A 27,995-nucleotide genomic window follows, 5' to 3' on the forward strand; every position below is an offset into this window, starting at 1 on the left:
TGTTGCCTAGTTACTTCACCCCTACCTACAGTATACTGCTGTTACTGTTTATTATCTATCCTGTTGCCTAGTTACTTTACCCCTACCTACAGTATACTGCTGTTACTGTCTATTATCTATCCTTTACCCCTACCTACAGTATACTGCTGTTCCTGTTTATTATCTATCCTGTTGCCTAGTTACTTCACCCCTACCTACAGTATACTGCTGTTACTGTTTATTATCTATCCTGTTGCCTAGTTACTTCACCCCTACCTACAGTATACTGCTGTTACTGTTTTATCTATCCTGTTGCCTAGTTACTTTACCCCTACCTACAGTATACTGCTGTTACTGTTTTATCTATCCTGTTGCCTAGTTACTTCACCCCTACCTACAGTATACTGCTGTTACTGTTTATTATCTATCCTGTTGCCTAGTTACTTCACCCCTACCTACCATATACTGCTGTTACTGTTTATTATTTATCCTGTTGCCTAGTCACTTTACCCCTACCTACAGTATACTCTGTTACTGTTTTATCTATCCTGTTGCCTAGTTACTTCACCCCTACCTACAGTATACTGCTGTTACTGTCTATTATCTATCCTTTACCCCTACCTACAGTATACTGCTGTTACTGTCTATTATCTATCCTTTACCCCTACCTACAGTATACTGCTGTTACTGTCTATCTATCCTTTACCCCTACCTACAGTATACTGCTGTTACTGTCTATTATCTATCCTTTACCCCTACCTACAGTATACTGCTGTTACTGTTTATCTATCCTTTACCCCTACCTACAGTATACTGCTGTTACTGTTTATTATCTATCCTGTTGCCTAGTTACTTCACCCCTACCTACAGTATACTGCTGTTACTGTTTATTATCTATCCTGTTGCCTAGTTACTTCACCCCTACCTACAGTATACTGCTGTTACTGTTTATTATCTATCCTGTTGCCTAGTTACTTCACCCCTACCTACAGTATACTGCTGTTACTGTTTATTATCTATCCTGTTGCCTAGTTACTTCACCCCTACCTACAGTATACTGCTGTTACTGTTTATTATCTATCCTGTTGCCTAGTTACTTCACCCCTACCTACAGTATACTGCTGTTACTGTTTATTATCTATCCTGTTGCCTAGTTACTTCACCCCTACCTACAGTATACTGCTGTTACTGTTTATTATTTATCCTGTTGCCTAGTTACTTCACCCCTACCTACAGTATACTGCTGTTACTGTCTATTATCTATCCTTTACCCCTACCTACAGTATACTGCTGTTACTGTTTATTATCTATCCTGTTGCCTAGTTACTTCACCCCTACCTACAGTATACTGCTGTTACTGTTTATTATCTATCCTGTTGCCTAGTTACTTCACCCCTACCTACAGTATACTGCTGTTACTGTTTATTATCTATCCTGTTGCCTAGTTACTTCACCCCTACCTACAGTATACTGCTGTTACTTGCTATTATCTATCCTGTTGCCTAGTTACTTCACCCCTACCTACAGTATACTGCTGTTACTGTCTATTATCTATCCTTCACCCCTACCTACAGTATACTGCTGTTACTGTCTATTATCTATCCTTTACCCCTACCTACAGTATACTGCTTTTACTGTTTATTATCTATCCTGTTGCCTAGTTACTTCACCCCTACCTACAGTATACTGCTGTTACTGTTTATTATCTATCCTGTTGCCTAGTTACTTCACCCCTACCTACAGTATACTGCTGTTACTGTTTATTATCTATCCTGTTGCCTAGTTACTTCACCCCTACCTACAGTATACTGCTGTAACTGTTTATTATCTATCCTGTTGCCTAGTTACTTCACCCCTACCTACAGTATACTGCTGTTACTTTTTATTATCTATCCTGTTGCCTAGTTACTTCACCCCTACCTACAGTATACTGCTGTTACTGTTTATTATCTATCCTGTTGCCTAGTTACTTCACCCCTACCTACAGTATACTGCTGTTACTTTTTATTATCTATCCTGTTGCCTAGTTACTTCACCCCTACCTACAGTATACTGCTGTTACTGTTTTCTTATCTATCCTGTTGCCTAGTCACTTCACCCCTACCTACAGTATACTGCTGTTACTGTCTATTATCTATCCTTTACCCCTACCTACAGTATACTGCTGTTACTGTTTATTATCTATCCTTTACCCCTACCTACAGTATACTGCTGTTACTGTCTATTATCTATCCTTTACCCCTACCTACAGTATACTGCTGTTAATGTCTATTATCTATCCTTTACCCCTACCTACAGTATACTGCTGTTACTGTGTATTATCTATACTGTTGCCTAGTTACTTTACCCCTACCTACAGTATACTGCTGTTACTGTTTATTATCTATCCTGTTGCCTAGTTACTTCACCCCTACCTACAGTATACTGCTGTTACTGTTTATTATCTATCCTGTTGCCTAGTTACTTCACCCCTACCTACAGTATACTGCTGTTACTGTTTATTATCTATCCTGTTGCCTAGTTACTTCACCCCTACCTACAGTATACTGCTGTTACTGTTTATTATCTATCCTGTTGCCTAGTTACTTCACCCCTACCTACAGTATACTGCTGTTACTGTTTATTATCTATCCTGTTGCCTAGTTACTTCACCCCTACCTACAGTATACTGCTGTTACTGTCTATTATCTATCCTTTACCCCTACCTACAGTATACTGCTGTTACTGTTTATTATCTATCCTGTTGCCTAGTTACTTCACCCCTACCTACAGTATACTGCTGTTACTGTTTATTATCTATCCTGTTGCCTAGTTACTTCACCCCTACCTACCATATACTGCTGTTACTGTTTATTATTTATCCTGTTGCCTAGTTACTTCACCCCTACCTACAGTATACTGCTGTTACTGTTTATTATCTATCCGGTTGCCTAGTCACTTCACCCCTACCTACAGTATACTGCTGTTACTGTTTATTATTTATCCTGTTGCCTAGTTACTTCACCCCTACCTACAGTATACTGCTGTTACTGTTTATTATCTATCCGGTTGCCTAGTCACTTCACCCCTACCTACAGTATACTGCTGTTACTGTTTATTATTTATCCTGTTGCCTAGTTACTTTACCCCTACCTACAGTATACTGCTGTTACTGTTTTATCTATCCTGTTGCCTAGTTACTTCACCCCTACCTACAGTATACTGCTGTTACTGTTTATTATCTATCCTGTTGCCTAGTTACTTCACCCCTACCTACAGTATACTGCTGTTACTGTTTTATCTATCCTGTTGCCTAGTTACTTTACCCCTACCTACAGTATACTGCTGTTACTGTTTTATCTATCCTGTTGCCTAGTTACTTCACCCCTACCTACAGTATACTGCTGTTACTGTTTATTATCTATCCTGTTGCCTAGTTACTTCACCCCTACCTACAGTATACTGCTGTTACTGTCTATTATCTATCCTGTTGCCTAGTTACTTCACCCCTACCTACAGTATACTGCTGTTACTGTTTATTATCTATCCTGTTGCCTAGTTACTTCACCCCTACCTACAGTATACTGCTGTTACTGTTTATTATCTATCCTGTTGCCTAGTTACTTCACCCCTACCTACAGTATACTGCTGTTACTGTTTGTTATCTATCCTGTTGCCTAGTTACTTCACCCCTACCTACAGTATACTGCTGTTACTGTTTATTATCTATCCTGTTGCCTAGTTACTTCACCCCTACCTACAGTATACTGCTGTAACTGTTTATTATCTATCCTGTTGCCTAGTTACTTCACCCCTACCTACAGTATACTGCTGTTACTGTTTATTATCTATCCTGTTGCCTAGTTACTTCACCCCTACCTACAGTATACTGCTGTTACTGTTTATTATCTATCCTGTTGCCTAGTTACTTCACCCCTACCTACAGTATACTGCTGTTACTTTTTATTATCTATCCTGTTGCCTAGTTACTTCACCCCTACCTACAGTATACTGCTGTTACTGTTTTCTTATCTATCCTGTTGCCTAGTCACTTTACCCCTACCTACAGTATACTGCTGTTACTGTCTATTATCTATCCTTTACCCCTACCTACAGTATACTGCTGTTACTGTTTATTATCTATCCTTTACCCCTACCTACAGTATACTGCTGTTACTGTCTATTATCTATCCTTTACCCCTACCTACAGTATACTGCTGTTAATGTCTATTATCTATCCTTTACCCCTACCTACAGTATACTGCTGTTACTGTTTATTATCTATCCTGTTGCCTAGTTACTTCACCCCTACCTACAGTATACTGCTGTTACTGTTTATTATCTATCCTGTTGCCTAGTTACTTCACCCCTACCTACCATATACTGCTGTTACTGTTTATTATTTATCCTGTTGCCTAGTTACTTCACCCCTACCTACAGTATACTGCTGTTACTGTTTATTATCTATCCGGTTGCCTAGTCACTTCACCCCTACCTACAGTATACTGCTGTTACTGTTTATTATTTATCCTGTTGCCTAGTTACTTCACCCCTACCTACAGTATACTGCTGTTACTGTTTATTATCTATCCGGTTGCCTAGTCACTTCACCCCTACCTACAGTATACTGCTGTTACTGTTTATTATTTATCCTGTTGCCTAGTTACTTTACCCCTACCTACAGTATACTGCTGTTACTGTTTTATCTATCCTGTTGCCTAGTTACTTCACCCCTACCTACAGTATACTGCTGTTACTGTTTATTATCTATCCTGTTGCCTAGTTACTTCACCCCTACCTACAGTATACTGCTGTTACTGTTTTATTTATCCTGTTGCCTAGTTACTTTACCCCTACCTACAGTATACTGCTGTTACTGTTTTATCTATCCTGTTGCCTAGTTACTTCACCCCTACCTACAGTATACTGCTGTTACTGTTTATTATCTATCCTGTTGCCTAGTTACTTCACCCCTACCTACAGTATACTGCTGTTACTGTCTATTATCTATCCTGTTGCCTAGTTACTTCACCCCTACCTACAGTATACTGCTGTTACTGTTTATTATCTATCCTGTTGCCTAGTTACTTCACCCCTACCTACAGTATACTGCTGTTACTGTTTATTATCTATCCTGTTGCCTAGTTACTTCACCCCTACCTACAGTATACTGCTGTTACTGTTTGTTATCTATCCTGTTGCCTAGTTACTTCACCCCTACCTACAGTATACTGCTGTTACTGTTTATTATTTATCCTGTTGCCTAGTTACTTCACCCCTACCTACAGTATACTGCTGTTACTGTTTATTATCTATCCTGTTGCCTAGTTACTTCACCCCTACCTACAGTATACTGCTGTTACTGTTTATCTATCCTGTTGCCTAGTTACTTCACCCCTACCTACAGTATACTGCTGTTACTGTTTATTATTTATCCTGTTGCCTAGTTACTTCACCCCTACCTACAGTATACTGCTGTTACTGTCTATTATCTATCCTTTACCCCTACCTACAGTATACTGCTGTTACTGTTTATTATCTATCCTGTTGCCTAGTTACTTCACCCCTACCTACAGTATACTGCTGTTACTGTTTATTATCTATCCTGTTGCCTAGTTACTTCACCCCTACCTACCATATACTGCTGTTACTGTTTATTATTTATCCTGTTGCCTAGTTACTTCACCCCTACCTACAGTATACTGCTGTTACTGTTTATTATCTATCCGGTTGCCTAGTCACTTCACCCCTACCTACAGTATACTGCTGTTACTGTTTATTATTTATCCTGTTGCCTAGTTACTTCACCCCTACCTACAGTATACTGCTGTTACTGTTTATTATCTATCCTGTTGCCTAGTTACTTCACCCCTACCTATACAGTATACTGCTGTTACTGTTTATTATTTATCCTGTTGCCTAGTTACTTCACCCCTACCTACAGTATACTGCTGTTACTGTTTATTATTTATCCTGTTGCCTAGTTACTTCACCCCTACCTACAGTATACTGCTGTTACTGTTTATTATCTATCCTGTTGCCTAGTTACTTCACCCCTACCTACAGTATACTGCTGTTACTGTTTATTATTTATCCTGTTGCCTAGTTACTTCACCCCTACCTACAGTATACTGCTGTTACTGTTTATTATCTGTCCTGTTGCCTAGTTACTTCACCCCTACCTACAGTATACTGCTGTTACTGTTTATTATCTATCCTGTTGCCTAGTTACTTTACCCCTACCTACAGTATACTGCTGTTACTGTCTATTATCTATCCTTTACCCCTACCTACAGTATACTGCTGTTCCTGTTTATTATCTATCCTGTTGCCTAGTTACTTCACCCCTACCTACAGTATACTGCTGTTACTGTTTATTATCTATCCTGTTGCCTAGTTACTTCACCCCTACCTACAGTATACTGCTGTTACTGTTTTATCTATCCTGTTGCCTAGTTACTTTACCCCTACCTACAGTATACTGCTGTTACTGTTTATTATCTATCCTGTTGCCTAGTTACTTCACCCCTACCTACAGTATACTGCTGTTACTGTTTATTATCTATCCTGTTGCCTAGTTACTTCACCCCTACCTACAGTATACTGCTGTTACTGTCTATTATCTATCCTGTTGCCTAGTTACTTCACCCCTACCTACAGTATACTGCTGTTACTGTTTATTATCTATCCTGTTGCCTAGTTACTTCACCCCTACCTACAGTATACTGCTGTTACTGTTTATTATCTATCCTGTTGCCTAGTTACTTCACCCCTACCTACAGTATACTGCTGTAACTGTCTATTATCTATCCTGTTGCCTAGTTACTTCACCCCTACCTACAGTATACTGCTGGTACTGTTTATTATCTATCCTGTTGCCTAGGTACTTCACCCCTACCTACAGTATACTGCTGTTACTGTTTATTATCTATCCTGTTGCTTAGTTACTTCACCCCTACCTACAGTATACTGCTGTTACTGTTTATTATCTATCCTGTTGCCTAGTTACTTCACGCCTACCTACAGTATTCTGCTGTTACTGTTTTATCTATCCTGTTGCCTAGTTACTTCACCCCTACCTACAGTATACTGCTGTTACTGTTTATCTATCCTGTTGCCTAGTTACTTCACCCCTACCTACAGTATACTGCTGTTACTGTCTATTATCTATCCTGTTGCCTAGTTACTTCACCCCTACCTACAGTATACTGCTGTTACTGTTTATCTATCCTGTTGCCTAGTTACTTCACCCCTACCTACAGTATACTGCTGTTACTGTTTATTATCTATCCTGTTGCCTAGTTACTTCACCCCTACCTACAGTATACTGCTGTTACTGTCTATTATCTATCCTGTTGCCTAGTTACTTCACCCCTACCTACAGTATACTGCTGTTACTGTTTATTATCTATCCTGTTGCCTAGTTACTTCACCCCTACCTACAGTATACTGCTGTTACTGTTTATTATTTATCCTGTTGCCTAGTTACTTCACCCCTACCTACAGTATACGGCTGTAACTGTTTATTATTTATCCTGTTGCCTAGTTACTTCACCCCTACCTACAGTATACTGCTGTAACTGTTTATTATCTATCCTGTTGCCTAGTTACTTCACCCCTACCTACAGTATACTGCTGTTACTGTTTATTATTTATCCTGTTGCCTAGTTACTTCACCCCTACCTACAGTATACTGCTGTTACTGTTTATTATCTATCCTGTTGCCTAGTTACTTCACCCCTACCTACAGTATACCGCTGTTACTGTTTATTATTTATCCTGTTGCCTAGTTACTTCACCCCTACCTACAGTATACTGCTGTTACTGTTTATTATCTGTCCTGTTGCCTAGTTACTTCACCCCTACCTACAGTATACTGCTGTTACTGTTTATCTATCCTGTTGCCTAGTTACTTTACCCCTACCTACAGTATACTGCTGTTACTGTCTATTATCTATCCTTTACCCCTACCTACAGTATACTGCTGTTACTGTTTATTATCTATCCTGTTGCCTAGTTACTTTACCCCTACCTACAGTATACTGCTGTTACTGTTTTATCTATCCTGTTGCCTAGTTACTTCACCCCTACCTACAGTATACTGCTGTTACTGTTTATTATCTATCCTGTTGCCTAGTTACTTCACCCCTACCTACAGTATACTGCTGTTACTGTCTATTATCTATCCTTTACCCCTACCTACAGTATACTGCTGTTACTGTTTATTATCTATCCTGTTGCCTAGTTACTTCACCCCTACCTACAGTATACTGCTGTTACTGTTTTATCTATCCTGTTGCCTAGTTACTTTACCCCTACCTACAGTATACTGCTGTTACTGTTTTATCTATCCTGTTGCCTAGTTACTTCACCCCTACCTACAGTATACTGCTGTTACTGTTTATTATCTATCCTGTTGCCTAGTTACTTCACCCCTACCTACAGTATACTGCTGTTACTGTTTATTATCTATCCTGTTGCCTAGTTACTTCACCCCTACCTACAGTATACTGCTGTTACTGTTTATTATCTATCCTGTTGCCTAGTTACTTCACCCCTACCTACAGTATACTGCTGTTACTGTTTATTATCTATCCTGTTGCCTAGTTACTTCACCCCTACCTACAGTATACTGCTGTTACTGTCTATTATCTATCCTGTTGCCTAGTTACTTCACCCCTACCTACAGTATACTGCTGTTACTGTTTATTATCTATCCTGTTGCCTAGTTACTTCACCCCTACCTACAGTATACTGCTGTTACTGTTTATCTATCCTGTTGCCTAGTTACTTCACCCCTACCTATACAGTACCTTCTGAAAGTATTCAGACCCCTTGACTTTTTCCATATTTTGTTACGTTTAGGAGTTAATAAAACATTTGTCATCAATAACCAATAAAGACAAAGAAAACAGGTTTTTAGACATTTTTGCAAATGTATTAAATATAAAAAACAGAAATTCCTTATTTACATAAGTATATATTCAGACCCTTTGCTATGAGACTTGAAATTGAGTTCAGGTGCATCCTTTTTCCATTGATCATATTTGATGTTTCTGCAACTTGATTGGAGTCCACCTGTGGGAAAATTCAATTGATTGGACATGATTTGGAAAAGGCACACACCAGTCTATGTAATGTCCCACAGTTGACAGTGTATGTCAAAGCAAAAACCAAGCCATGAGGTCAAAGGAATGGTCCGTAGAGCTTCAAGACAGGATTGTGTCGAGTCACAGATCTGGGGAAGGGTATCATAACACTTCTGCAGCTTTGAAGGGCCACATGAACATAGTGGCATCCATCATTCTTAAATGGAAGAAGTTTGGAACCACCAAGACTCTTCCTAGAGCTGACCGCCCAGCCAAACTGAGCAATCAGGGGAGAAGGGCCTAGATTAGGGAGGTGACCAAGACCCGATGGTCATTCTGACAGAGCTCCAGAGTTCATCTATGGAGATGGTTGTCCTTCTGGAAGGTTTTCCCATCTCTGCAGCACTCCAACAAATCAGGCCTTTATGGTCGAGCGGCCAGATGGAAGCCACTGCTCAGTGAAAGGCACATGACAGCCTACTTGGAGTTTGCCAAAGGGCACCTAAAGACTCTCAGACCATGAGAAACAAGATTCTCTGGTCTGATTAAACCAAGGTTGAACTGTTTGGCTTGCATGCCAAGCGACATGTCTGGAGGAAACCTGGCACCATGACTACTGGAAAGAATGGTGGTCGTGGCAGCACCATGCTGTGGGGATGTTAATCAGTGGCAGGGACTGGGAGACTAGTCAGGATAAAGGGAAAGATGAACGGAGAAAAGTACAGAAAGATCCTTGAAGAAAACCTGCTCCAGAGCACTCGGGACCTCGGACTAGGGCAAAGTTTCACCTTCCAACAGGACAACGACCCTAAGCAAACAGCCAAGACAACGCAGGAGTGGCGTTGGGACAAGTCTCTGAATGTCCTTGAGTGGCCCAGCCAGTGGCCTCCCACTCTTTCTATTCTGGTTAGAGCCAGTTTGCTCTGTTCTGTGAAGGGAGTAGTACACAGTGTTGTACAAGATCTTCTGTTTCTTGGCAACTTCTCGCATGGAATAGCCTTCATTTCTCAGAACAAGAATAGACTGACGAGTTTCAGAAGAAAGTTGTTTTGTTTCTGACCATTTTGAGCCTGTAATCGAACCCACAAATGATGCTCCAGATACTCAACTAGTGTAAAGACCAGTTTTATTACTTCTTTAATCAGAACAACAGTTGTCAGCTACAATAGTCACTTACAACATGAACAATGTCTACACTGTATTTCTGATCAATTTGATGTTATTTGAATGGACAAAAAATGTGCTTTTCTTTCAAAAACAAGGACATTTGTAAGTCCCCCCCCCCCCCCAAAACTTTTGAACGGTAGTGTATGTACAGATGGATAAGGTGTAATTGCCTTGGACATCAAATAAATTGAGCCATATTGAAGTTGTTGTTTTAATATAGGAGAGGAGGAACGTCCGTCTGGGTTTTGAAGGGCACGCGGCCCAGCCTAATCGTTCCAAGGCCTTTAGTGAGTGAAGGTCACTGCTTTCTCATGTCTGAGCCCATGGCATGAGGATTAGTTGCATTTACAGCTTTAAGCCTATGATTAAAAACTTTTTTTAATTTTTTTTTATTTACGTCACCTTCGGACTTCATGGACTTTGTTAGTAAATACGTTATTAATAGCTTAATGTTTTACCCTGTACCTGAATGCTACTCAAATACTGGTGTTATTAGTTAGCCCACTTTGTTTTGAGGTAATCTGTTTTAACTGTGGCTTTCCATTTCTCTTCTGTTGTCCTGTCCAGGAATCAGCCTAAGGTGAGCCCTTAACCAGGACAGTATTGTGAGGTTACATAATCATTATTTAATCACTACCAAGGTTTTGTGTGTGTGTGTTCCTCAACTGACATTTCCCCCTCAGGTCTTTGCTTATGACCACTGCTTCTGGTCCATGGATGAGGCCGACACAGACAAGTTTGCAGGTTAGTTACATATCAACTTGTTGAATACTTAATTTGAAGAAAAATTCAATAACAAAATAATGTCCTGAGGTGAAGTTTCCCCTAGCTACAGACCTAGGATCAGATTCCCTTTGCCCAATCCTAACCTTAACCATTGCTAAATGGACCCAGGATCTGCATCTAGGTGCAATTTCACGCTACACCCAGGATAACAGGGCATATCCACAAAACCCAGTAGATGTCTTTATGAAATGTAGCTACATTTTGTCTAAATCAACCCTTATACAATAACCCAAATGGTTTCCTGGTCGCAGGGCGCTGCGTGGAGGGAAGCACTATGTTTCCTGGTCCCAGGGCGCTGCGTGGAGGGAAGCACTATGTTTCCTGGTCCCAGAGCGCAGCGTGGAGGGAAGCACTATGTTTCCTGGTCCCAGAGCGCTGCGTGGAGGGAAGCACTATGTTTCCTGGTCCCAGGGCGCCGCGTGGAGGGAAGCACTATGTTTCCTGGTCCCAGAGCGCTGCGTGGAGGGAAGCACTATGTTTCCTGGTCCCAGAGCGCTGCGTGGAGGGAAGCACTATGTTTCCTGGTCCCAGAGCGCTGCGTGGAGGGAAGCACTATGTTTCCTGGTCCCAGAGCGCTGCGTGGAGGGAAGCACTATTTTTCCTGGTCCCAGGGCGCCGCGTGGAGGGAAGCACTATGTTTCCTGGTCCCAGGGCGCCGCGTGGAGGGAAGCACTATGTTTCCTGGTCCCAGGGCGCCGCGTGGAGGGAAGCACTATGTTTCCTGGTCCCAGGGCGCCACGTGGAGGGAAGCACTATGTTTCCTGGTCCCAGAGCGCTGCGTGGAGGGAAGCACTATGTTTCCTGGTCCCAGAGCGCTGCGTGGAGGGAAGCACTATGTTTCCTGGTCCCAGAGCGCTGCGTGGAGGGAAGCACTATGTTTCCTGGTCCCAGAGCGCTGCGTGGAGGGAAGCACTATGTTTCCTGGTCCCAGAGCGCTGCGTGGAGGGAAGCACTATTTTTCCTGGTCCCAGGGCGCCGCGTGGAGGGAAGCACTATTTTTCCTGGTCCCAGGGTGCAGCGTGGAGGGAAGCACTATGTTTCCTGGTCCCAGGGCGCCGCGTGGAGGGAAGCACTATGTTTCCTGGTCCCAGGGCGCCGCGTGGAGGGAAGCACTATGTTTCCTGGTCCCAGAGCGCTGCGTGGAGGGAAGCACTATGTTTCCTGGTCCCAGAGCGCTGCGTTGAGGGAAGCACTATGTTTCCTGGCCCCAGAGTCCTGCGTGGAGGGAAGCACTATGTTTCCTGGTCCCAGAGTCCTGCGTGGAGGAAGCACTATGTTTCCTGGTCCCAGAGCGCAGCGTGGAGGGAAGCACTATGTTTCCTGGTCCCAGGGCGCTGCGTGGAGGGAAGCACTATGTTTCCTGGTCCCAGGGTGCAGCATGGAGGGAAGCACTATGTTTCCTGGTCCCAGGGTGCAGCGTGGAGGGAAGCACTATGTTTCCTGGTCCTAGAGCGCTGCGTGGAGGGAAGCACTATGTTTCCTGGTCCCAGAGCGCTGCGTGGAGGAAGCACTATGTTTCCTGGTCCCAGAGTGCAGCGTGGAGGGAAGCACTATGTTTCCTGGTCCCAGAGCGCTGCATGGAGGGAAGCACTATGTTTCCTGGTCCCAGAGCGCTGCGTGGAGGGAATCACTATGTTTCCTGGTCCCAGAGTGCTGCGTGGAGGGAAGCACTATGTTTCCTGGTCCCAGGGCGCCGCGTGGAGGGAATCACTATGTTTCCTGGTCCCAGAGCGCCGCGTGGAGGGAAGCACTATGTTTCCTGCTCGCAGAGCGCCGCGTGGAGGGAAGCACTATGTTTCCTGGTCCCAGAGCGCTGCGTGGAGGGAAGCACTATGTTTCCTGGTCCCAGAGCGCTGAGTGGAGGAAGCACTATGTTTCCTGGTCCCAGAGCGCTGCGTTGAGGGAATCACTATGTTTCCTGGTCCCAGAGTGCTGCGTGGAGGGAAGCACTATGTTTCCTGGTCCCAGGGCGCCGCGTGGAGGGAAGCACTATGTTTCCTGGTCCCAGAGCGCCGCGTGGAGGGAAGCACTATGTTTCCTGGTCCCAGGGCGCCGCGTAGAGGGAAGCACTTTGTTTCCTGGTCGCAGGGCGCTGCGTGGAGGGAAGCACTATGTTTCCTGGTCCCAGGGCGCCGCGTGGAGGGAAGCACTATGTTTCCTGGTCCCAGAGCGCTGCGTGGAGGGAAGCACTATTTTTCCTGGTCCCAGGGCGCCGCGTGGAGGGAAGCACTATGTTTCCTGGTCCCAGGGCGCCGCGTGGAGGGAAGCACTATGTTTCCTGGTCCCAGGGTGCAGCGTGGAGGGAAGCACTATGTTTCCTGGTCCCAGGGCGCCGCGTGGAGGGAAGCACTATGTTTCCTGGTCCCAGGGCGCCGCGTGGAGGGAAGCACTATGTTTCCTGGTCCCAGAGCGCTGCGTGGAGGGAAGCACTATGTTTCCTGGTCCCAGAGCGCTGCGTTGAGGGAAGCACTATGTTTCCTGGCCCCAGAGTCCTGCGTGGAGGGAAGCACTATGTTTCCTGGTCCCAGAGTCCTGCGTGGAGGAAGCACTATGTTTCCTGGTCCCAGAGCGCAGCGTGGAGGGAAGCACTATGTTTCCTGGTCCCAGGGCGCTGCGTGGAGGGAAGCACTATGTTTCCTGGTCCCAGGGTGCAGCATGGAGGGAAGCACTATGTTTCCTGGTCCCAGAGCGCTGCATGGAGGGAAGCACTATGTTTCCTGGTCCCAGAGCGCTGCGTGGAGGGAATCACTATGTTTCCTGGTCCCAGGGCGCTGCGTGGAGGGAAGCACTATGTTTCCTGGTCCCAGAGCGCTGCGTGGAGGGAAGCACTATGTTTCCTGGTCCCAGAGCGCTGCGTGGAGGGAAGCACTATTTTTCCTGGTCCCAGGGCGCCGCGTGGAGGGAAGCACTATTTTTCCTGGTCCCAGGGTGCAGCGTGGAGGGAAGCACTATGTTTCCTGGTCCCAGGGCGCCGCGTGGAGGGAAGCACTATGTTTCCTGGTCCCAGGGCGCCGCGTGGAGGGAAGCACTATGTTTCCTGGTCCCAGAGCGCTGCGTGGAGGGAAGCACTATGTTTCCTGGTCCCAGAGCGCTGCGTTGAGGGAAGCACTATGTTTCCTGGCCCCAGAGTCCTGCGTGGAGGGAAGCACTATGTTTCCTGGTCCCAGAGTCCTGCGTGGAGGAAGCACTATGTTTCCTGGTCCCAGAGCGCAGCGTGGAGGGAAGCACTATGTTTCCTGGTCCCAGGGCGCTGCGTGGAGGGAAGCACTATGTTTCCTGGTCCCAGGGTGCAGCATGGAGGGAAGCACTATGTTTCCTGGTCCCAGGGTGCAGCGTGGAGGGAAGCACTATGTTTCCTGGTCCTAGAGCGCTGCGTGGAGGGAAGCACTATGTTTCCTGGTCCCAGAGCGCTGCGTGGAGGAAGCACTATGTTTCCTGGTCCCAGAGTGCAGCGTGGAGGGAAGCACTATGTTTCCTGGTCCCAGAGCGCTGCATGGAGGGAAGCACTATGTTTCCTGGTCCCAGAGCGCTGCGTGGAGGGAATCACTATGTTTCCTGGTCCCAGAGTGCTGCGTGGAGGGAAGCACTATGTTTCCTGGTCCCAGGGCGCCGCGTGGAGGGAATCACTATGTTTCCTGGTCCCAGAGCGCCGCGTGGAGGGAAGCACTATGTTTCCTGCTCGCAGAGCGCCGCGTGGAGGGAAGCACTATGTTTCCTGGTCCCAGAGCGCTGCGTGGAGGGAAGCACTATGTTTCCTGGTCCCAGAGCGCTGAGTGGAGGAAGCACTATGTTTCCTGGTCCCAGAGCGCTGCGTTGAGGGAATCACTATGTTTCCTGGTCCCAGAGTGCTGCGTGGAGGGAAGCACTATGTTTCCTGGTCCCAGGGCGCCGCGTGGAGGGAAGCACTATGTTTCCTGGTCCCAGAGCGCCGCGTGGAGGGAAGCACTATGTTTCCTGGTCCCAGGGCGCCGCGTAGAGGGAAGCACTTTGTTTCCTGGTCGCAGGGCGCTGCGTGGAGGGAAGCACTATGTTTCCTGGTCCCAGGGCGCCGCGTGGAGGGAAGCACTATGTTTCCTGGTCCCAGGGCGCAGCGTGGAGGGAAGCACCATGTTTCCTGGTCCCAGAGCGCTGCGTGGAGGGAAGCACTATGTTTCCTGGTCCCAGAGCGCTGCGTGGAGGGAAGCACTATGTTTCCTGGTCCCAGAGCGCCGCGTGGAGGGAAGCACCATGTTTCCTGGTCCCAGAGTGCAGCGTGGAGGGAAGCACTATGTTTCCTGGTCCCAGAGCGCTGCGTGGAGGGAAAAGCAGGCACCGTCTTTAACTGAACTAGTACACCTGTAGAAAGGAACAGACCTGGAGAAGCAGCCTCTTGTCTTCAGGGAAGAGAAATCTCAGCCTCGGAGAAAGATCCACAAATTCTAATGTATCTCAATTGGAATGTAATGTGTGTCTCTCAGGTCAAGATGTCGTGTTCCAGTGCCTTGGAGAAAGTCTTCTGGACAATGCCTTCTTGGGCTATAATGCCTGTATCTTCGCTTATGGACAGACAGGTTGGCACCAGTCGATTAATCAAATGTATTTTATAAAGCCCTTTTTACATCAGAAGTTGTCACATAGTTACATACAGATAGCCAGCCTAAAACCACAAAGAACAAGCGATGCAGAAACATATTGGCTAGGGAAAACTCCCTAGAAAGGCAGGAACCTAGAAAGGGGGGAATGACCACATTATAGTAGTTACTCAGACATTGAATAACACACACCATGTGACACACACTTCAAACTCAGTTCAAACATTTTTTTAGTCCAATTTATTATTTTGCATTTTCTCAAACAAAAGCTTTTGGCCTGTCACTTAATTGCCAGTGCCTAACCTCTCTAGCTTTGATTGGCTGAGCCCTCCTGATCCAGTGATTTTTCATTGGCTAAGCTTCACTGATCCTCTAATTTGATTTGTCTGTGTGTCCGCCACCAGGCTCAGGGAAGTCGTACACCATGATGGGTTCGTCAGAGCAGCCAGGTCTGATCCCGCGGCTGTGCAGCTCTCTGTTTGACCGGACCCTACTGGAACAGAGGGAGGGAGAGAGCTTCACTGTCGAGGTCTCCTTTATGGAGATCTACAACGAGAAGGTTCGGGATCTACTGGATCCCAAAGGGTGAGGAGAACAGGAACTCTGTTTTTTTATTTTATTTTTTATGATCAAGTTTTATTTTATTTTAATCAACATTAAAATACATATAAACGTGAGTAAAAGAGAGCCGTCCCTTTGATACATCCAGGGTTAACATTTATGTCGACACCCCCCCCTCCCCAAAAGGATCGTCTGTAATGATTACAACCTGTCTGTTCTCAGAAGTCGTCAGTCCCTGCGAGTGAGGGAACACAAGGTGTTTGGGCCTTACGTTGATGGTCTGTCCCGTCTGGCTGTAGCCTGCTACAAGGTGCTCTAATCGAGTTTTTTAAGTCTCATTTCATTTTGTTTACCTCTGTTGGTCCAGGTTGGTCTCATTGGAATACAATTTGTTTACCTCTGTTGGTCTCATTGGAATACAATTTGTTTACCTCTGTTGGTCTCATTGGAATACAATTTGTTTACCTCTGTTGGTCTCATTGGAATACATTTTGTTTACCTCTGTTGGCCCAGGTTGGTCTCATTGGAATACATTTTGTTTACCTCTGTTGGCCCAGGTTGGTCTCATTGGAATACATTTTGTTTACCTCTGTTGGCCCAGGTTGGTCTCATTGGAATACATTTTGTTTGTGAAGAGAGGACTGCTACTATATTTAAATGCTTACATTAGAGAGACCAGCCAATACATTCTCTCTCTCTCTCGCTCTCTCTCTGCAGGACATAGAGTGTCTGATGTCAGAGGGTAACAAGTCTCGTACAGTAGCAGCCACCAATATGAACGAGGAGAGCAGCAGGTCCCACGCCGTCTTCAACATCATCCTCACACACACAGTCACGGACCTGGGTTCTGGGGTATGACCAACACACACAGTCACGGACCTGGGTTCTGGGGTAGGTCCAACACACACAGTCACGGACCTGGGTTCTGGGGTAGGTCCAACACACACAGTCACGGACCTGGGTTCTGGGGTATGACCAACACACACAGTCACGGACCTGGGTTCTGGGGTATGACCAACACACAGAGTCACGGACCTGGGTTCTGGGGTAGGTCCAACAGAGTCACGGACCTGGGTTCTGGGGTAGGTCCAACAGAGTCACGGACCTGGGTTCTGGGGTAGGTCCAACAGAGTCACGGACCTGGGTTCTGGGGTAGGTCCAACAGAGTCACGGACCTGGGTTCTGGGGTAGGACACGTTTGTTCACATTCAAAACCAGCATCTTGTAAATTATTTGACATTTGTATGTGAATACATGTGTTGACGTCACCAAATCACTGGAGATTCGTCTAAAATCAGTTAATTAAAAAATGCTTCCAATTTGGCTCCACTGCCTTTATTTTCTCCAGCTGGCTTTGTTGCTAACGTGTTGCTAACGTGTTGCTAACGTGTTGCCAACAAATTACCTTTTTCGTAGAGCTCTATTTAGAGCCGTGGTGTTTCGTAGAGCTCTATTTAGAGCCGTGGTGTTTCGTAGAGCTCTATTTAGAGCCGTGGTGTTTCGTAGAGCTCTATTTAGAGCCATGTGGTGTTTCGTAGAGCCGTGTGGTGTTTCGTAGAGCTCTATTTAGAACCGTGTGGTGTTTCGTAGAGCCGTGTGGTGTTTCGTAGAGCCGTGTGGTGTTTCGTAGAGCTCTATTTAGAACCGTGTGGTGTTTCGTAGAGCTCTATTTAGAGCCGTGTGGTGTTTCGTAGAGCCGTGTGGTGTTTCGTAGAGCTCTATTTAGAGCCGTGTGGTGTTTCGTAGAGCTCTATTTAGAACCATGTGGTGTTTCGTAGAGCTCTATTTAGAACCATGTGGTGTTTCGTAGAGCCGTGTGGTGTTTCGTAGAGCTCTATTTAGAGCCGTGTGGTGTTTCGTAGAGCCGTGTGGTGTTTCGTAGAGCTCTATTTAGAGCCGTGTGGTGTTTCGTAGAGCTCTATTTAGAACCATGTGGTGTTTCGTAGAGCTCCATTTAGAACCGTGTGGTGTTTCGTAGAGCCGTGTGGTGTTTCGTAGAGCCGTGTGGTGTTTCGTAGAGCTCTATTTAGAGCCGTGGTGTTTCGTAGAGCTCTATTTAGAGCCGTGTGGTGTTTCGTAGAGCTCTAGAGCCGTGTGGTGTTTCGTAGAGCTCTATTTAGAGCCGTGTGGTGTTTCGTAGAGCTCTATTTAGAACCGTGTGGTGTTTCGTAGAGCTCTATTTAGAGCCGTGTGGTGTTTCGTAGAGCTCTATTTAGAGCCGTGTGGTGTTTCGTAGAGCTCTATTTAGAACCGTGTGGTGTTTCGTAGAGCTCTATTTAGAACCGTGTGGTGTTTCGTAGAGCTCTATTTAGAGCCTTGGTGTTTCGTAGAGCTCTATTTAGTGCCGTGTGGTGTTTCGTAGAGCCGTGTGGTGTTTCGTAGAGCTCTATTTAGAGCCGTGTGGTGTTTCGTAGAGCTCTATTTAGAACCGTGTGGTGTTTCGTAGAGCCGTGTGGTGTTTCGTAGAGCTTTATTTAGAACCATGTGGTGTTTCGTAGAGCTCTATTTAGAACCATGTGGTGTTTCGTAGAGCTCTATTTAGAACCGTGTGGTGTTTCGTAGAGCCGTGTGGTGTTTCGTAGAGCCGTGTGGTGTTTCGTAGAGCTCTATTTAGAACCGTGTGGTGTTTCGTAGAGCTCTATTTAGAACCGTGTGGTGTTTCGTAGAGCTCTATTTAGAACCATGTGGTGTTTCGTAGAGCTCTATTTAGAACCGTGTGGTGTTTCGTAGAGCTCTATTTAGAGCCGTGTGGTGTTTCGTAGAGCCGTGTGGTGTTTCGTAGAGCTCTATTTAGAACCATGTGGTGTTTCGTAGAGCTCTATTTAGAACCGTGTGGTGTTTCGTAGAGCTCTATTTAGAACCATGGTGTTTCGTAGAGCTCTATTTAGAACCGTGTGGTGTTTCGTAGAGCCGTGTGGTGTTTCGTAGAGCTCTATTTAGAACCATGTGGTGTTTCGTAGAACCATGTGGTGTTTCGTAGAGCTCTATTTAGAGCCGTGTGGTGTTTCATAGAGCTCTATTTAGAACCGTGTGGTGTTTCGTAGAGCTCTATTTAGAACCGTGTGGTGTTTCGTAGAGCTCTATTTAGAGCCGTGTGGTGTTTCGTAGAGCTCTATTTAGAGCCGTGTGGTGTTTCGTAGAGCTCTATTTAGAGCCGTGTGGTGTTTCGTAGAGCTCTATTTAGAACCGTGTGGTGTTTCGTAGAGCTCTATTTAGAACCGTGTGGTGTTTCGTAGAGCTCTATTTAGAACCATGTGGTGTTTCGTAGAGCTCTATTTAGAGCCGTGTGGTGTTTCGTAGAGCCGTGTGGTGTTTCGTAGAGCCGTGTGGTGTTTCGTAGAGCCGTGTGGTGTTTCGTAGAGCTCTAATTAGAACCATGTGGTGTTTCGTAGAGCTCTATTTAGAACCGTGTGGTGTTTCGTAGAGCCGTGTGGTGTTTCGTAGAGCTCTATTTAGAGCCGTGTGGTGTTTCGTAGAGCTCTATTTAGAACCGTGTGGTGTTTCGTAGAGCTCTATTTAGAACCATGTGGTGTTTCGTAGAGCCGTGTGGTGTTTCGTAGAGCTCTATTTAGAACCATGTGGTGTTTCGTAGAGCCGTGTGGTGTTTCGTAGAGCTCTATTTAGAACCATGTGGTGTTTCGTAGAGCCGTGTGGTGTTTCGTAGAGCCGTGTGGTGTTTCGTAGAGCTCCATTTAGAGCCGTGTGGTGTTTCGTAGAGCTCTATTTAGAACCATGTGGTGTTTCGTAGAGCTCCATTTAGAGCCGTGTGGTGTTTCGTAGAGCTCTATTTAGAACCATGTGGTGTTTCGTAGAGCTCTATTTAGAACCGTGTGGTGTTTCGTAGAGCTCTATTTAGAACCATGTGGTGTTTCGTAGAGCTCTAATTAGAACCGTGTGGTGTTTCATAGAGCTCTATTTAGTGCCATGTGGTGTTTCGTAGAGCCGTGTGGTGTTTCGTAGAGCCGTGTGGTGTTTCGTAGAGCCGTGTGGTGTTTCGTAGAGCCGTGTGGTGTTTCGTAGAGCCGTGTGGTGTTTCGTAGAGCCGTGTGGTGTTTCGTAGAGCTCTATTTAGAGCCGTGTGGTGTTTCGTAGAGCTCTATTTAGAGCCGTGTGGTGTTTCGTAGAGCTCTAATTAGAGCCGTGTGGTGTTTCGTAGAGCCGTGTGGTGTTTCGTAGAGCTCTATTTAGTGCCATGTGGTGTTTCATAGACGAGTGGTGAGAAGGTCAGTAAGCTGAGTCTGGTGGATCTGGCCGGCAGTGAGAGAGCTGCTAAGACTGGAGCTACTGGAGAGAGAATGAAGGAAGGAAGCAACATCAACAAGTATGTTCTCTAGTTCTTTCTCTCTCACCTCTCTCTCTCTCTCCCACACCTCTCTCTCACCCTTTCACCTCTCTCTCACCTCTCTCTCACCTCTCTCTCTCTCTCACCCTCACCTCTCTCTCTCTCTCTCTCTCTCTCTCTCTCTCTCTCTCACCTCGTGCTCTCTCTCTCTCTCACCTCGTGCTCTCTCTCTCTGTGTCTCAAAATGTAACACACTTTGACGTCTTCATGTTTTTCTTAACATTCATTACTGTGTGGGTGTGGCCAGGTCTCTAAGCACCCTGGGCTTGGTGATCTCAGCGCTGGCAGACCAAGGAGCAGGGAAGAACAAGACCAAGTTTGTTCCCTACAGAGACTCAGTTCTGACCTGGCTACTCAAGGTAGGCCTAGCCATAATTCCATTATGTGGGTTATTACCATTCCACATTCTCCAACTGTAACAGTATTGACCTGGTCTCTCCTTCCACACTACAAACAGTACCAGTCAAAAGTTTGGACACGCCTACTCATTCAAGGGTTTTTCTTTATTTTTACTATTTTCTACATTATAGAAGACATCAACACTATGGAATAATGTAGTAACCAAAAAAAGTGAATAATATCAAATATATTTTGATTTGTTTAACAAAGTAGCCACCCTTTGCCTTGATAGCTTTGCACACTCTTGACATTCTCTCAACCTACTTCATGAGGTAGTCACCTGGAATGCATTTCAATGAAAAGGTGTGCCTTGTTGAATGTTAATTTGTGGAATTTCTTTCCATCCTAATGCGTTTAAGCCAATCGGTTGTGATGATAAGGTAGGGGAGTATACAGAAGATAGCCCTGTTTGGTAAAAGACCAAGTACATATTATGGCAAGAACAGCTCAAATAAGCGAAGAGAAACGACAGTCGCAAAAACCATCAAGCACTATGATGAAATTGGCTCTCATGAGGACCGCCACGGGAAAGCAAGACCCAGAGTTACCTCTGCTGCAGAGAATAAGTTAATTAGATTTACCAGCCTCAGAAATTGCAGACCAAATAAATGCTTCACAGAGTTCAAGTAACAGACACATCTCAACATTAACTGTTCAGAGGAGACTGCATGAATCAGGCCTTCATGGTTGAATACTACGAATACTACTACCACTACTAAAGGACACCAATAATCAGAATAGACTTGCTTGGGCCAAGAAACACAAGCAATGGACATTAGACCGGTGGAAATCTGTCCTTTGGTCTGATGAGTCCAAATGTGAGATTTTTGGTTCCAACCGCCGTGTCTTTGTGAGACGCAGAGTAGGTGAACGGATGATCTCCGCATGTGTGATTCCCACCGTGAAGCATGGAGGAGGAGGTGTGGGGGTGCTTTGCTGGTGACAATGTTGGTGATTTATTTAGAATTCATGGCACACTTAACCAGCATGGCTACCACGGCATTCTGCAGCGATATGCCATCCCATCTGGTTTGTGCTTAGTGGGACTATCATTTGTTTTTCAACAGGACGATGTACCAACACATCTCCAGGCTGTGTAAGGGCTTTTTGACCAAGAAGGAGAGTGAAGGAGTGTTGCATCAGATGACCTGGCCTCCACAATCACCTGACCTCAACCCAATTGAGATGGTTTGGGAAGAGTCGGACCGCAGAGTGAAAAATCAGCAGTCAACAAGTGCTCAGCATATGTGGGAACTCCTTTTAAGAACGTTGGAAAAGCATTCCAGGTGACGCTTGTTGAGAGAATGCCAAGAGTGAGCAAAGCGGTCATCAAGGCAAAGGATGGCTACTTTGAAAAAATCTAAAATATATTTTAAGTTGTTCCACACTTTGTTTTGTTTACTACATGGTTCCATATGTGTTATTTCATATTTGTGTTATCTTCACTATTATTCTACAATGTAGAAAATAGTCAAAAATAAAAAATAATTTAATGAGTAGGTGTGTCCAAACTTTTGACTGATACTGTATGTGGAGAAGCTGTCTCTTTTTTAAATGGAGTAACCACATCTTCAGATTTCACATTCCTTCTGTCTTTTTCCTCCCTCTACAGGACAGTCTGGGTGGTAACAGTCTGTCTCTTCTAACAGAGTAACCTCTCCCTCTCTCCTCTCTCCAGGACAGTCTGGGTGGTAACAGTAGGACAGCCATGGTAGCCACGGTGAGTCCAGCAGCTGATAACTATGACGAGACGTTGTCCACGCTGCGCTACGCTGATCGGGCTAAGAGCATCGTCAACCACGCCGTCGTCAACGAAGACCCCAACGCACGCATCATCAGAGAGCTACGGGAGGAGGTGGAGAAACTACGAGACCAGCTCACTGAGGCTGAGGTACTGAACGGTTAATAATTATATAACAGGCATCCCCAGATTACTGAGGAGGAGGTACACATCGACTGTGAAACTTTGGTAACTTTGCAGAATGCTGCCATCTTGAACAGCTCTTATCTCAGTGAGACTAACATGGATTAATGACCAATGAAAACCATTCAGACTACTGACTTAGAACACAGGTTGAATGACTTGTGGTTGAATGACTTGTGGTTGAATGACTTGTGGTTGAATGACTTGTGGCTTGTGGTTGATTGACTTGTGGCTTGTAGTTGAATGACTTGTGGCTTGTAGTTGAATGACTTGTGGCTTGTGGTTGAATGACGTGTGACTTGTGGTTGAATGACTTGTGGTTGAATGACTTGTGGTTGAATGACTTGTGGTTGAATGACTTGTGGTTGAATGACTTGTGGTTGAATGACTTGTGGTTGAATGACTTGTGGTTGAATGGCGTGTGGTTGAATGGCGTGTGGTTGAATGGCGTGTGGTTGAATGGCGTGTGGTTGAATGGCGTGTGGTTGAATGGCGTGTGGTTGAATGGCGTGTGGTTGAATGGCGTGTGGTTGAATGACTTGTGGTTGAATGGCTTGTGGTTGAATGACTTGTGGCTTGTGGTTGAATGGCTTGTGACTTGTGGTTGAATGGCTTGTGACTTGTGGTTGAATGACTTGTGACTTGTGGTTGAATGACTTGTGACTTGTGGTTGAATGACTTGTGACTTGTGGTTGAATGACTTGTGGTTGAATGACTTGTGGTTGAATGACTTGTGGTTGAATGACTTGTGGTTGAATGACTTGTGGTTGAATGGCTTGTGGTTGAATGACTTGTGGCTTGTGGTTGAATGGCTTGTGACTTGTGGTTGAATGACTTGTGACTTGTGGTTGAATGACTTGTGGCTTGTGGTTGAATGGCTTGTGGTTGAATGACTTGTGACTTGTGGTTGAATGACTTGTGGTTGAATGACTTGTGGTTGAATGACTTGTGGTTGAATTACTTGTGACTTGTGGTTGAATGACTTGTGGTTGAATGACTTGTGGTTGAATGACTTGTGGTTGAATAACTTGTGACTTGTGGTTGAATGACTTGTGGTTGAATGACTTGTGGTTGAATGACTTGTGACTTGTGGTTGAATGACTTGTGGTTGAATAACTTGTGGCTTGTGGTTGAATGGCTTGTGGTTGAATAACTTGTGACTTGTGGTTGAATGGCTTGTGGTTGAATGGCTTGTGGTTGAATGACTTGTGACTTGTGGTTGAATGACTTGTGACTTGTGGTTGAATGGCTTGTGGTTGAGTGGCTTGTGTTTGAATGACTTGTGACTTGTGGTTGAATGACTTGTGGCTTGTGGTTGAATGACTTGTGGCTTGTGGTTGAATGACTTGTGGCTTGTGGTTGAATGACTTGTGGTTGAATGACTTGTGGCTTGTGGTTGAATGACTTGTGGTTGAATGACTTGTGGCTTGTGGTTGAATGACTTGTGGCTTGTGGTTGAATGACTTGTGGCTTGTGGTTGAATGACTTGTGGTTGAATGAATTGTGGTGGAGTGGCTTGTGGCTTGTGGTTGAATGACTTGTGGTTGAATGACTTGTGGCTTGTGGTGGAATGAATTGTGGTGGAGTGGCTTGTGGTAGAATGACTTGTGGTTGAATGACTTGTGGCTTGTGGTTGAATGACTTGTGACTTGTGGTTGAATGACTTGTGACTTGTGGTTGAATGACTTGTGACTTGTGGTTGAATGGCTTGTGGTTGAATGGCTTGTGGTTGAATGGCTTGTGGTTGAATGACTTGTGGCTTGTGGTTGAATGACTTGTGACTTGTGGTTGAATGACTTGTGGTTGAATGACTTGTGACTTGTGCTTGAATGACTTGTGACGTGTGGTTGAATGGCGTGTGGTTGAATGGCGTGTGGTTGAATGGCGTGTGGTTGAATGGCGTGTGGTTGAATGGCGTGTGGTTGAATGGCGTGTGGTTGAATGGCGTGTGGTTGAATGACTTGTGGTTGAATGGCTTGTGGCTTGTGGTTGAATGACTTGTGGCTTGTGGTTGAATGACTTGTGGCTTGTGGTTGAATGACTTGTGGCTTGTGGTTGAATGACTTGTGGTTGAATGGCTTGTGGATTGTGGTTGAATGGCTTGTGGATTGTGGTTGAATGGCTTGTGGATTGTGGTTGAATGACTTGTGGCTTGTGGTTGAATGACTTGTGGTTGAATGACTTGTGGTTGAATGACTTGTGGTTGAATGGCTTGTGGTTGAATGACTTGTGGCTTGTGGTTGAATGACTTGTGGTTGAATGGCTTGTGGATTGTGGTTGAATGACTTGTGGCTTGTGGTTGAATGACTTGTGGCTTGTGGTTGAATGACTTGTGGTTGAATGACTTGTGGTTGAATGACTTGTGGTTGAATGACTTGTGGTTGAATGGCTTGTGGTTGAATGGCTTGTGGTTGAATGGCTTGTGGTTGAATGACTTGTGTTTGAATGGCTTGTGGTTGAATGACTTGTGGCTTGTGGTTGAATGACTTGTGGCTTGTGGTTGAATGACTTGTGGCTTGTGGTTGAATGACTTGTGGCTTGTGGTTGAATGACTTGTGGCTTGTGGTTGAATGACTTGTGGCTTGTGGTTGAATGACTTGTGGCTTGTGGTTGAATGACTTGTGGCTTGTGGTTGAATGACTTGTGGTTGAATGACTTATGGCTTGTGGTTGAATGACTGGTGGCTTGTGGTTGAATGACTGGTGGCTTGTGGTTGAATGGCTTGTGTTTGAATGACTTGTGGTTGAATGACTTGTGTTTGAATGACTTGTGTTTGAATGACTTGTGGTTGAATGACTGGTGGCTTGTGGTTGAATGACTGGTGGCCTGTGGTTGAATGACTGGTGGCTTGTGGTTGAATGACTGGTGGCTTGTGGTTGAATGACTGGTGGCTTGTGGTTGAATGACTGGTGGCTTGTGGTTGAATGACTTGTGTTTGAATGACTTGTGGTTGAATGACTTATGGCTTGTGGTTGAATGACTGGTGGCTTGTGGTTGAATGGCTTGTGGTTGAATGACTGGTGGCTTGTGGTTGAATGGCTTGTGGTTGAAAGACTTGTGGTTGAATGACTTGTGGTTGAATGGCTTGTGGTTGAATGACTTGTGGCTTGTGGTTGAATGGCTTGTGGTTGAATGACTTGTGGCTTGTGGTTGAATGACTTGTGGCTTGTGGTTGAATGACTTGTGGTTGAATGACTTGTGGCTTGTGGTTGAATGACTTGTGGTTGAATGACTTGTGGCTTGTGGTTGAATGACTTGTGGTTGAATGACTTGTGGCTTGTGGTTGAATGGCTTGTGGTTGAATGGCTTGTGGTTGAATGACTTGTGGTTGAATGACTTGTGGCTTGTGGTTGAATGGCTTGTGGTTGAATGACTTGTGGTTGAATGACTTGTGGCTTGTGGTTGAATGGCTTGTGGTTGAATGACTTGTGGCTTGTGGTTGAATGGCTTGTGGTTGAATGACTTGTGGTTGAATGACTTGTGGCTTGTGGTTGAATGGCTTGTGGTTGAATGGCTTGTGGTTGAATGGCTTGTGGTTGAATGGCTTGTGGTTGAATGACTTGTGGCTTGTGGTTGAATGGCTTGTGACTTGTGGTTGAATGACTTGTGACTTGTGGTTGAATGACTTGTGACTTGTGGTTGAATGACTTGTGACTTGTGGTTGAATGACTTGTGGTTGAATGACTTGTGGTTGAGTGGCTTGTGGTTGAGTGGCTTGTGGTTGAATGACTTGTGGTTGAATGGCTTGTGGTTGAATGGCTTGTGGTTGAATGACTTGTGACTTGTGGTTGAATGGCTTGTGGTTGAATGACTTGTGGCTTGTGGTTGAATGACTTGTGGTTGAATGGCTTGTGGTTGAATGACTTGTGGCTTGTGGTTGAATGACTTGTGGTTGAATTGCTTGTGCCTTGTGGTTGAGTGGCTTGTGGTTGAATGACTTGTGGCTTGTGGTTGAATGACTTGTGGTTGAATGACTTGTGACTTGTGGTTGAATGACTTGTGGTTGAATGACTTGTGGTTGAGTGGCTTGTGGTTGAATGACTTGTGGTTGAATGGCTTGTGGTTGAATGGCTTGTGGTTGAATGACTTGTGACTTGTGGTTGAATGACTTGTGGTTGAATGACTTGTGACTTGTGGTTGAATGGCTTGTGGTTGAATGACTTGTGGCTTGTGGTTGAATGACTTGTGGTTGAATGGCTTGTGGTTGAATGACTTGTGGCTTGTGGTTGAATGACTTGTGGTTGAATTGCTTGTGCCTTGTGGTTGAGTGGCTTGTGGTTGAGTGGCGTGTGGTTGAGTGGCGTGTGGTTGAGTGGCGTGTGGTTGAGTGGCGTGTGGTTGAGTGGCGTGTGGTTGAGTGGCGTGTGGTTGAGTGGCGTGTGGTTGAGTGGCGTGTGGTTGAGTGGCGTGTGGTTGAGTGGCGTGTGGTTGAGTGGCGTGTGGTTGAGTGGCGTGTGGTTGAGTGGCGTGTGGTTGAGTGGCGTGTGGTTGAGTGGCGTGTGGTTGAGTGGCGTGTGGTTGAGTGGCGTGTGGTTGAGTGGCGTGTGGTTGAGTGGCGTGTGGTTGAGTGACTTGTGGCTTGTGGTTGAATGACTTGTGGCTTGTGGTTGAATGACTTGTGGCTTGTGGTTGAATGACTTGTGGCTTGTGGTTGAATGACTTGTGGCTTGTGGTTGAATGACTTGTGGCTTGTGGTTGAATGACTTGTGGTGGAGTGACTTGTGGTTGAATGACTTGTGGGGGAGTGGCTTGTGGCTCAGTGTCACAATCCTGACCTATTTCTGTTAGTTTGTTGTATGTGTTAGTTGGTCAGGACGTGAGTTTGGGTGGGCATTCTATGTTTTCTGTTTCTATGTTGGTTTATGGGTTGCCTGGTATGGCTCTTAATTAGAGGCAGGTGTTTGGCGTTCCTCTAATTGAGAGTCATATTTAGGTAGGTTGTTTCACAGTGTTCGTTGTGGGTGGTTGTCTCCTGTGTCAGTGTTTGTCGCACCATACGGGACTGTTCGGTTTGTTTTTGTACATCGTTCTTTTGTGTAGTCTATTTTTCCCTGTTCGTGCGTTCTTCGTGTTTATGTGAGTTCGTCGTCCAGGTCTGTCTACACCGTTTGTTGTTTTGTTAGTTTATAGTCAAGTTCGTGTTTTCGTGTTTTCTTTAAATAAATTATGTGTTCACAACCCGCTGCGCCTTGGTTCCA

General features: G+C 45.3%; 1 protein-coding gene across 1 annotated transcript in view; it reads left to right on the forward strand.

Moving 5' to 3' along the window:
* Positions 1-27,995, forward strand: part of LOC129817805 (kinesin-like protein KIF13B) — an 89,666-nt gene that overhangs the window by 16,889 nt on the left and 44,782 nt on the right. Inside the window, exons 5-13 of the mRNA XM_055873376.1 lie at positions 10,782-10,794; positions 10,898-10,958; positions 15,458-15,550; positions 15,976-16,156; positions 16,355-16,442; positions 16,850-16,984; positions 20,341-20,453; positions 20,722-20,833; positions 22,552-22,764. Coding sequence (XP_055729351.1) covers positions 10,782-10,794; positions 10,898-10,958; positions 15,458-15,550; positions 15,976-16,156; positions 16,355-16,442; positions 16,850-16,984; positions 20,341-20,453; positions 20,722-20,833; positions 22,552-22,764 — 1,009 coding nt within the window. The remainder of the gene's footprint in view (positions 1-10,781; positions 10,795-10,897; positions 10,959-15,457; positions 15,551-15,975; positions 16,157-16,354; positions 16,443-16,849; positions 16,985-20,340; positions 20,454-20,721; positions 20,834-22,551; positions 22,765-27,995) is intronic.

This window comes from Salvelinus fontinalis, chromosome 20 (genome assembly GCF_029448725.1).
Source record: "Salvelinus fontinalis isolate EN_2023a chromosome 20, ASM2944872v1, whole genome shotgun sequence".
Classification (NCBI taxonomy): Eukaryota; Metazoa; Chordata; class Actinopteri; order Salmoniformes; family Salmonidae; genus Salvelinus; species Salvelinus fontinalis.